Raw genomic sequence first — 11,869 nt, forward strand, 5'->3', positions numbered from 1 at the left:
GTACTCTATTCCTTCCACAACCTAACTTCCTCTAATCAGTCTGAGTGAGACTATGCAGGACTGGAAGACAGCTAAGGATTAATTTCAATGTTGGACGGATGTCCTGATGGCAACTTTGAGTAAATGTTCATTTTCAAGGAACAGTATGGGATGTTGTAAGTGCTTTAGTTGTTTTTGGAATTGAGTTGTGGACTTGTAGGAGGCTTTTGAATCTTTTATCATTTTAGTATGGAGCAGAATAAAGGCTGCCCCCTTCCTCAAATTAATTTTGATTGCTTTTATGGAAGCTAATTATAACTAGCATTCATAATAGCTAGTATTTCTATAATCCTTTAAGGTTTGTTCTATTCTTTTTCAGTGATTTTAGTCATGACTGATCCTTCATGAACCTAATGTATGTTTTCTTGGCAAATATACTGGAGTGACTGGCCTTTCCTTCTCCAGTGGATTCATTTTCAACAAATCAAAGATTAAGGTAACTTATCCATCACACACAGGTAGGAAGTGTCTGAGGTTAGATTTGAACTCAGGTCTTCCTGCCTCTAGCACCAATGTTCAATCCAAAGAGCCATCTGTTGCTTCTGCTTTCAAGTTAAGAGCATGCTTTACAAACATGTCATTTTGTCCTCATACTTACCCTGGGTGATAAAATTTTTAATTCCCATTTTATAGATGAGGAAGCTGAGGCAGACAGTTGGTGATATGATGTGCCCAGGGTTACATAGCTAGGAAACCTGTGAAGTGTGCTTTGAACGAAAGTTTTCTTTACTCCAAGTCCTATTCTGCATCACAATTCTCCTGTTTGGAACTTACTTTCTTTGTATTATTTGGCATATGATCTCCCCATTAGACTGTAAACACCCTGAGGGCAGGGGCTCTCGTTTGCCACTTTTATGTCTTCAGCACTTAGTAAAGTACTTGGCATGTAGCATGTACTTAGCAAATGTTTACTAATTGACTCCCATTACCATTCTCCAATACAATATCCTCCTCCAAACAGGAAAGCCCAGATCAGCAGCTCAGCACCCAACTAAGCAGAACTCTTCCCATCTCATTTCCCATACAGAGTTTAGATAAGTGACAGGGTCAGATCAAAGCCCAGTTACTAGAAAGTAAATGGCATCCTTAGGGAACACGGGTACCTTGAGGCTCTCTAAATTCCCTTCATGTGCTTTGAAGAAAATGGCCTGTAGGAATCTATGGAGTATCAGCCTTGCTCAGTGAATGAGGTACTTCCCTCACACATCATACCTGCTGCATTTTAGACAGGTAGCAGTCAATGTAGTCCTGAGGGTTGTTGGGGTCCAGTATCTTTTGGTGTTCCTTCACTCTTTCCAAAATGAAATGTTTTATTTCCTCGATATTTCTAACCAAACGTCTGTGCTGTCCAGGAAGATACACTCTGAATGCTGGTAAAGAGTTGTAGATCTACACCCCCCAAACCCAAACAAACACATGTGAGTTTACGGTCATTGAGACAACTTTATATCTTTACTTACAAACTGTTATGCTCTATTCAAAGTCATTACATTTCTTTACAAGATTAGTTCATTTTTTTCTTAACAGAAAGTGTTTCCTCTGTAATCTTCAGTACATATTGGGAAAGCACAAAAGCCTTGGAAAACATATACATAAGCAAACCAAATCCAAACCTTAGCAACAGCCAGAAAAGTATTTCATATTTTATATCTTGAATCCATCCCCTCTCTGTCACAAGGTCAACATGTTTCATTGTGATTCCTCTGGAATCATGGTGAGGCCTTTCATTGATCACAGTACTTGAACCTTGTATAGTGTTAGTATTTCCACTGTTTTATTTGTTACTGTGCAAATTGGTTCTGATCACTTTAGCTGGCATGCATTCATAAATTCTTCCCAGGTATAAAGCTCTCCATTTCATCATTTCTCAAACATAGGATGATATGATTACATGCACACACAATGATTTGTTCAGCTGTCCCCAAATTGATGAGCAGCCCCTTGGTTTCCACTATTTTGTAGCCCCATAACTCATTTTTATGCATACAACTTTCAATATTGTATATTTTTATTAAGGGTGGGGTTGCTGGCCCAATAAAAGTATTGGGGGTTCAAAGGACACACGATATCCTAACTGGAGAGCAATAGATCCAAGCTGATTTCTACACGACCTGGACAATTTACAGTTTTACCAACAGTTTGTCAATACATTACTTTTCATGTATTCCATCCAATATATTATATTTATTTTTGCTTAAACATATTTTAAACACTTGAAAGGAAAAATCAAGACATTCACTTTTTTAAGAAAGCCATTTGGATCAAATTTTTTTACAATATTATAAGTTCAATGAAATGGAAAAAAAAAAATTTTGACATCCTTTCAGGAAAGACTTGGTATTGATTATGGAAGAGGGGGAATTTCTAGCAGTCATCAGCAAACATCTTATCCTAATTGGATAGAAAAATTTTCAGGGTTGTACACAACAAAACTAGGGAAGTCAGAAGCCATGTGCTTCACTTGAGGTTAAGGTAGTAAAAGTCTAATTTCTCTGACTGAAATGGGTATGGAACAGAGAAAGAAACCTGAGTAGAAGATAATGCTTCTTTCTCCTTCAGAGAAAGAATATTAGCAGAATATAGTGCTTCCAAGTTTCCTCAGCAGTGTTCATTAGGATTGGGGGGAACGTAGGAAAAGGGAAAGCTAAATCCCTCACAGAAGCTCAGCACGTCACATGAAGGAAGAGAAAGATCTCTTTAGAGCAGAAAGTGTAATCTTTTATTTTATTTTGTTTTTTAATTAACAAAAATTGTCTCTTCCAGCCTCTTGAATTTAGAAGTTTAAAAACTCTTCAAACAAATATGAAGTCAAGCAAAACACAAATCCCACATTTTCTTTGTCCGTAAATGTATGTCTCATTCTGCATATTCACAATGTCACCTCTCAGTCAGAAAAAGAGTATCACATTTCATCGTTGTTCTTCAGGAATCAATGTCAGGCATAGCATTGATCAGAATCATTCAGACTTCCAAAGTTGGTTGTCTTTACAATATTTTTATAATTGTACAAAATAATCTCCTAGTTCTGCTAATTTCACTCTGCATCAGTTAATAGAATTCTCCCCAGACTTCTCTGAATTGCTCCCTTTTATTATATATTCCAGTAAAATAGTATAACACCAAATTAATGCAACAATTGTTCAACCATTCCCAAATTAAAGGGTACGGCCCCTCAATTTCTAGTGTTCTACCACAACAAAAAAGCTACTATGAGCATTTTTATACAGAAGAGTCTTTTTCATTTTTCTCTGATGTCTATAGGGACTAGAGCTAAGAGAGAAATTGGTGACTGAAAGAATAAGCAGTTTACTAACTTTTAAGGTACCGTTCCAAATGGCTTTCCAGAAGGACTCCACCAACATTATAGTAATGTGCCAGTCTTTCTGCAGGTCCATAAATATGTATCATAATCCTATTTCACCTTTTTCCCAAATTAGAGTGAAATTGGCTTTAGTTTTTACTTTTCTGATTATAAGTGATTTGCAACAATCTTTCATATAGCTACTTGTAGCTTTGACATTTTCCTTTCAGAAATACTTGTTCAGAACTTTTCTCCATTTATCATTTAGTGAGTGGCTCTAATAAATTTGGATCAATTCCTTATAAATCTTGTTATTAATACCTGTATCAGAGGAAATTATTGCAGCCATTTCCCACCAATAAACTGTGTTTTTTGTAATTGTAGCTGCATTTATTTGGTTTTTCATAACAAATTTCAATTTTATATCTCAAAATTGCTCCTTTTATCATCGATGATTCTTAAAATCAATTTTTTCATTAACTCTTTCCCTATTAACACATCTGTAATCTCTTCCTTTTATCTCTAAGTTTTATGTTACATGACTTTTTATATCTCATGTATAAATTTAAAGGAAATCTTTACATACATTGTGAGTTGCTGGTCTTAGATTTTTTTTTGCCAAAAGACTCCCTAATTTTTCCATCACATTTTTGTCAAATAGGGATTTCTGCCTCAGGAGCTGGGGGGGGGGTTATTTTTATATCAAGCATTAGGCTACCAGGTTAGCTTGTTTGTAATTAGAGTATACTTCATCTATTTCACTGACCTATCTCTCTATCTTTAAATCAGTAACAGATCATTTTGGGATCTGGTACTGCTAGGCCTCCTTATGTCATGATTTTTCTTGATGTTCTTGACATTTTGCCTTCCAGGTGAATTTTATTATACTTTTTAGTCACTATCAAGTCTCCCTTGGATTTGTATGGCATTACATAAGTAAATGAATTGAGGTGACAGTGCCATTTTTATTATATTAGCTCATTCTTCCTATGAGCAATTAAGATTCCTTTAATTATTTACATCAGTCTTCATATACAGAAAGGGAGCTTGTAGTTGTTTTACTCAAACACTTCCTCTAGGCAAGATGGTAGGTCTATTCCCAATTATTTTATATGTTCTAGAAGATTTTTAATGGAATTTCTCTTTATTTAACTTCCTGTTCACTGTTCTGGTAGCATGCAGAAATAATGATGACTTTGTTAAAGCTACTAACTGAAAGACCAGTTTGGGGTTAAGTAGTAATTGATTGTTCCTCTACTAAAGTTCTCTTATTGTGCCTGCTCCCAATATGAGTGTGATGCTGCACTGCCAAAGGATCTGGAAGGCTTTCCACATGTGCAAGGGTTTCCAAGAGAAGATATGGCTTGCCCTTAGTATTCTGTGTGTGTTTGAGGGCAAGGGGGTCAGAAGGTACGCTGTATAGTGAGATTTTTCACTGTACATTCAATTAAATGTGTCTGTACTAATCAATTACTAATCCATTGAGATCAGTTCAATGAATACTTGTAAAACACTTAGTCAATGTAGAGCAAAATATTGGGTGTTCAGAGAGATACAAAGTTTCTAAAGGATGCAATCCTTGCTCACATGGAGTTCAGATTCCAGAAGGGGAATAAGATAAACACACACAGATGACTTTTAAATAAATAATTCATGATTGATACAACAGAAGGATGCATAAAAAATCCTATGGGTGATCTTGAAGCATAAGATCATTGCTGATTGAGGGAAACAAGGTAGGCTTCATGAAGTAGATGGCATTCAAGTTTGACTTTGATGATTTGTGGAAACAAGGGACAGGAAAACCAAGGCACAATGTGAAAGAAGCACAGAGTGTAATGTGGGACAGAGAATGGTCCAGCATGGCTCAGTCATAAATTACATGAAGGATAATAGTCTGTGGATCAAGCTGAAGAGTTAAGATGATGTCAGATTTAGAGGGTCTAGAGTGTTATATAAACAGGATATTGCTTTCTCCCTCTGGAAAGCCTAGTTTGTTTATCTCTGCAGCCCCAGACAAAGGTGTTTGCATTCTCTTGGTGGCACTGATGGATATCCAATAAAAAGAGAAGGGGTGGCGAGTAAAGAGCAGGTTAGTGTCTGGCTCCTACAAAATTGAAGATGGAAACTAATGCCATCATTTCATGAATTTATCACCACTCAGGCTCCTTGCCAAGAGGGAGGAGGCTGGGGTGACTATGGTCCTGAAATTCACATCATCAGAAGGATTTAGAGACAGTAAAGATTCATGTTTTGGCTAAGTTAGTTCCTTTCTGTTCTCTGAAGATGCAACCATCTGTTCTTCAGCAAAAACAACCATTACATGGAAAGATGATTGGATTTGGAGTCAGAAGAGTTGGGTCAGTGTGCATGCCCTGTGACATAAGTGGTGACCTCGGGTAAATCATGTGACTTCTGAACCTCAATTTCCTCCTCTGTGCAATAATAATAATTACAATAATACCCACAATAGCTAGTGTTTATGTATTGTTATAGAAGTACCCAAAGAGCTTCATGTTTATTAATTCACTTGAGCACAACAAATTTGGTAGGCAGGTGATTGTATTATTAATATTAATATGCACAAGGAAAAGGAGGTTGAGAGAGATTAAGTGACTTTTCAAGGACCACACAACCAGTAAATGTCTGAGGGATGTTTCTGATTCATTCTTCCTCACTCCAGGTCTAGCCCTCTATTCATTAAATTCCTTTCTTTCCCCAAATTTTATGATTTTATGGACTTTCAGTCAAAGGAACAGCCCTCCTGGGAAATTAGGAGTAGTGAGCTGCTCTGAACAGATTCCAAGAGTTTCATAAGTTCTCTCAAATCAAAGCCTAAATTGGTAACTATCTCAAAACTAACTTGCCCAGTGCTGCGCTACCCACTTAGGGGACCAGAAATCAAAATATTATGTCCTTGTTCAAAAGAAGCTGATGTTTGAGTTAAGGGAAATTTACTTATCTTGGAAAACCCCATGTTATTTAAAAAAAGAACATAGACACCAAGGCAACTAATCAATTCTATTCACATTAAGTTAATAAAATCCAGTAAGCATTTATGCAGGACTCAATATCAACTAAGTCCTGTGCTAGGCTACCATGATATAGACAGCAATGTGGCAAATCAAAATTCTTACATTCTACCAGAGAGGAGTTTAGCTAGAGTATGGATCCCAGACTATAAGTGGAACAGAACATAGGGGAAAGAAAAGAAAACTTGTTTTTGACTGATAAAGATTCTTAGCTCTGCCTTCAGTAATTGAAGCCTTTGATTGTAAATGCCCATCAATTGTAAAGGTTAGGACACAAGGCTCCCAGAATCATTATATATATTGGCCTAAGTGGCTTGTTCACTTAGCTTCGACCAGCTGACCTCCCTAATGCCTCCAGAATGCCCTGTGCAAGCTCTTCTTCTACTTGGCCACATATAAGAACACTATCCTAATGGAATACCCAGGTAACTATCAGACATTTATCTCTAAAACTTAAATATTTGCATGATCTAGAACTAGTTCATAGACCTATTGAGAAGAGACTATGTAACTATATCTAATTTGAGAACTAAATATATTTCATGACATTATGGTCCTTGACTGTATGACATGTGAAAATGTGTGTGCATATGTATATGTGTATACATATGTGTGCTCATGTGTGTATGTGTTTGTGTTCTCATGTTTGTTGAGGAACTTGCTAAGTAATGAGCCTATGCTAGACTGATCCTGTTACTGAAACTCAACAAACAACCACAGAATAAGAAGACAGCTCTGGCCTTACCTGTATCCATGGTGAGTTAAAAAACCGAAAGTTTTCATTTAATAACTTTAACAGATGCAGAAATTTCTCATCACTGTACTTGAATCGATCCCGGAAGAGGATAGAGCAGATCACATTGCATGGAGCACAACCAATGATGAAGGTGGGATCAGTGGGTTGGCCTAATGTAGAGAAAAGTTACCAAAGGAGGAAGAAATAGCTTTAACTAAAATGTTTCCAAAGACATAGGAACTGGACATCTCTTCTGCCCGTACCAGGATATGGTGTTTAATTCCTCTAAGGCTAGTGATTATTGTTCTCCTGGACAATTTCCTTTATCCTTTATGAGGAAATTAGGTAAGCTTATAACACCTGAGTATGGAAAGAGAGAAGGGAGTTCTTTGGCCCAGCAGAGAAAATGCCTGGTCAACAGACCAAGGCAGCATTTAGAATAACTTACAAAGCAAGAGTAACGTAGCACATGGATGGGGTGAGCAGTTGAACCCTACAAGCCCAGGAGGAAAAAAAATGAAAACCAACCATCTGTTTTCCTGAGCTCCTCCACCAGGCATTGAGCTTCTTCTTGAACTCTCTCTTCAATGCTTCTCTTTCCCATCCCAAAATTCCTTAAAGTCATAAGGGAAAATCTACGGAGTTGTTTCCACCTCTCTCCACGACTTGCAATAACGCCTAAACAAAGGAGAAGAACAGAACATTGGTCATTATAACACTGGAGGTGGTGGAGAGCATAGTCTGCATGGTGGACATGGACTTTGGGCTTAATTTATTGATCAAGATTAATTTTATTCGGGGCGGCCAGGTAGCACAGCAAGTAAGAGCACCGGCTCCAGTGTTGAGAAGACCTGGAGATCGAATCCCGGGCTCAGACACTTAGCACCCACCCAGAAACACCTGGCCGTGTAACCTTGAGCAAGTAACTTAACCCCGATTGCTTTAAAAAAAAAAAAAAGATTAATTTTATTCAATTCAAACTGAAATGCAATGCAGCACAGTATCAGGTATGTACTACATCAAGGTTTTACCCTAGGTGCTGCAAACAACAATAAAAATGAAACCAATAGCTGTGCTCTGAGGTGGGGTGGTAGGGTAGATTTTGCTGGATATACTCTGGCATACCCTTTGCTTGAATACACTAAATTTACCTTTTCCTTTGACTACATCATCAATCAGTGGAATAATTGGTCTGTCTACAAATGCATCTGGGTGATCAATTAGAGCTTCCTTCAAAATGTCATATCCGTGAAGCACCACAACACGCTGGGTTCCAAGATAAACAGTAAAGATGGATCCGTATTTTTCAGCCAGCTGGAAAAGAATGCATGAAATAAGAGGAGATTCAGTGTGAAACTAGAGAAAGTTGCAATTTACCTCCACCACTACTTCATAATGTGGTATATGCATGTGTACATATTTGTACCTATGCATGCAGGAAACCACATGCTGTTAAGGAATTGTGGATATACAAAGGCTTACACTGTGGGATAAAAAAAGTAGAATTTTCATTCCTTTCACTTTTCTCCTTAAGAATCTCTCTCATTTTTTGGCACAGTATTTTTTTAGGTAGAGTATTCCTGTGTGCTTCAGTGGTACGGATTTAGTGCAAAGACATTGTAAACAGCGGCTAGGGTCAATATTGGGTGGATGAACCATGGAAGATTTATAAGAGGACATGGAAAAAAGTCACACAGATTTCAGACAGGATTGTCATTTCCCAAGAAATCTATCTACTCTAATTGCCTATCCTCTTATTTCTGAAATATTTGTAATATTTCTTCAATTATCACAGGTCAACTCCAACTGATATCACCAAAGTTACTAATGGTCTATGAATAGTCAAATCTGTTATGCTTATCTCAATCTACATTCTTCTAGACCTCTTTACAGCATTTGACACTGTTGACTACTTTTTTCTCTTATATACTCTTTTCCCTCTGGGTTTCTCTAATATTTCTCAATCTGTCTCTATCTCTCTCTGTCTCTCTCTCTCTGTTTCTCTCTCTGTCTGTCTCTCCCTCACTCTGTCTTTTCTGATGGCTATTCGTCAATCTCATTTGCTGGATTGAACCCCATATTGAATAACAGATCCACAAGTTTTCCCTATTTTTCTGTCCTGGGCCATCTCTTTCTACGCTGTCCTTCTTGGTAACCTCATAATCACTATGGAGATAACTCACAGATCTATATATCATGGCCAAGTAATCATTCTTGAATATCCATAGGAATCCTACATTAAATAAGTTTAAAATAAAATTCAATATCCTTACCCAAAGAAGGCACTCTCTTCCAAACATCCTAATTTTTGCTATGTTACCCCTATATAAGCTCACATCCAAACATTTCACTGCCCTGATAAACAAAACTTCTTGGCTTCACTATTACCTCTGGGATTAATTGTAAACTTCTTTGGGATTTAAAGCCCTTCGCAACATGGTGGGAACCCACCTTTCCAGTGTTGTAATTCCTTCTCATTTATCCCATGGTTCAGACAAATTCACCTTCTTGCTCCTTCTCACAAAAAACTATTTGCCATCACCTTATTTTTCAAGGCTTTTATACTCTTCCCCTCCAAATATGACTTTACATTGATTTTCAACACATTTTTTATGCTTACTTTGCAAATACTCCCTGTGCCCATTGGCTTACTTCACCAATCTGTGTCCACAGTAGAAGTTTGTATCATCAACGGGATGACTGCTAAAGCTCTCTGACTTCTATGAGAACATTTAACAGTAAATTATTTTACCTTTGCCACAAGGCCCATATGTAGGGATATATGTAGTTAGGACAACTCATAGCTCTGGAACTGTTTGGGGTCTGCCCTCACAAAGGTTCACAAATGGGTTGAGGTGGAGGGTGGATCTGTTGATAAGTTAAGCTGGGCTGAAAAAAATTTACTGGACCATGGTGCTGTAAGACTAGCCTATTTTAAGTCAGAATGCTCTCCAATTGCAGGTCAGTTGCATATGTGATGGACTAAGTTGGGTTGCTCTCTGTTACTGGGCTGCCCCAATCCTGGACCGACCTAGGGCAATGGCAGTGAAGAGGATCTTTCAGAAAGGCCTCATATTCTTACTTGGGAAGTTATAGAAGCTTTTTCAGTTCTCCCATTTCTAAAGTCTGAGGGGTTTCTGCCTTTCAGTCAACCCATGTAACTCCAGAGAGGTTTATAGAGCCTGTCTTTTATCAACCAACTCTGTCAAACACAAGGCATCAGTGAAGAAATAAGGTCATTCTTCCTCTAGGATCTAGGCTCTTTTCTTAGAAAGACTCTTTCACTTAAAGAACTCACTCTGGTGTAGGATGATTAATGAGTGGTTTACTAAACCCTCATGTCCACAAGCTAAGCTACAGCCTGGAAATGTGCGTTTGTCTAACAATCTCCAAACAATTCTTGGTCTCAGCTTTTCCCAGGTATTAACTCCAAAGTTCTCCTTTTGGTATAGATGAAACACTGACACACGAAGACAGACTTTGCCCTGTGTAAATGCCTTATCTCTAGAACCAGGTAGCTTACTGTTTTCTAGATGCACATTTCATATGTGATTTTGTCCCTTTCAAGAACAAAATTATCAAAGAGGCAGAGAATCTTTCATTTGAATGCTTCCTTCTGCAGCACCTTGGATAGTAGTAAGTAACCAATCAAATTTTTATGACTAATTGATTGAAAAATCAAATAAAATATTTATCTAACCAGAAAAAGCCTTGAAGGAACACTTCTCTAGGAAGACTTTGGGGCAAGAAGGGAATGTGAAGTAGATAGAAATGTATGACCAAGAATCATGGAAGGATACTTCAAAGTACATCAATGAAACTGCTGGCTTAGGTGAGGTCATTGATAAGCATGGGGAAAGGAGAGGAGAAAAATTTTAATATATTTTTACATGTGATGATAATGTATGTGAAACAAATCAGAAATATTAGACTAAGGAATTGTGGTGGAGTGAGCAGATCCAGAAATATGAGTCCTTTGTGTAATGACCCCTTTGGTATATCGGGCATTACTATTTCATGGGTGATTTGGGAGCAAATACATAATAAAAACAAGAATTTTGTGTTGTGCAGAGCAGTCAGAATGCTGGAGTTAGAACAGAGACAGGAAGAGAGCATATATTATATAGCCTGAAGGCTCTAAGGTCAGGGAACAGAATCAAAGCATGCTAAATTTTTAGGTCTTGTACCCACAGTATCTTCAGGTATGAAACAACCTCAATTTGAATCTAGGACCTCAGAATAAAAAGGCCAACTGAAAAAATAAGTGAAGAATGTATTACAAATGGCTAGGGTATTTTTTATAAGTTTACTTTGGAGTACAGATTATTTATATCTGAGAGGAAGGGAGTAGCATGGGTACTGAAGAAATGACTCCAACATTCAAAACACCCTCTCTAGCACAAGAAGAACAATTTGAGGGAGTTCAAAGTGAATAAAGATTGTTCGAAAGCCTGAAGATCAATAAAGGGATTCCTGAGATCTATGGTCAAAAGGTTAGTCCACAAGTCAAGAATCCCATTTTGGAGGAAATGTACATGGCTGAAGAGAGAGATGATAGAAAGTAGGGGTCTCTCATATGACTCTGTGATGCTACATCTGGAATCAAATGTAGGGGAAATAGAGACAAAATGGCTAAGATAGTTATACCTCTTTAAAAACCAACTCCCTTAAAATAAAAAATAGACTAACATCTAGGCCTGAAAAACTTATAATAGCTGACCTTGCAGGAAATGGAGGGAATGAGTTAGGTGAGGTGATGAT

General features: G+C 37.5%; 1 protein-coding gene across 1 annotated transcript in view; it reads right to left on the minus strand.

Moving 5' to 3' along the window:
• LOC138148537 (cytochrome P450 2C23-like) overlaps nt 1–9,752 on the minus strand; it is a 55,720-nt gene extending 45,968 nt beyond the window's left edge. The window contains exons 1-5 of the mRNA XM_069071241.1: nt 9,673–9,752; nt 8,260–8,426; nt 7,637–7,786; nt 7,118–7,278; nt 1,252–1,428 (exon numbers count right to left, since the gene is read on the minus strand). Coding sequence (XP_068927342.1) covers nt 1,252–1,428; nt 7,118–7,278; nt 7,637–7,786; nt 8,260–8,426; nt 9,673–9,752 — 735 coding nt within the window. The remainder of the gene's footprint in view (nt 1–1,251; nt 1,429–7,117; nt 7,279–7,636; nt 7,787–8,259; nt 8,427–9,672) is intronic.
• Between the last annotated feature and the right edge of the window lie 2,117 nt (nt 9,753–11,869).

Source organism: Petaurus breviceps, unplaced genomic scaffold (genome assembly GCF_028583685.1).
Source record: "Petaurus breviceps papuanus isolate PSGF00001 unplaced genomic scaffold, PetGlider_PUasm1.0 90825, whole genome shotgun sequence".
In the NCBI taxonomy this organism is placed as follows: domain Eukaryota; kingdom Metazoa; phylum Chordata; class Mammalia; order Diprotodontia; family Petauridae; genus Petaurus; species Petaurus breviceps.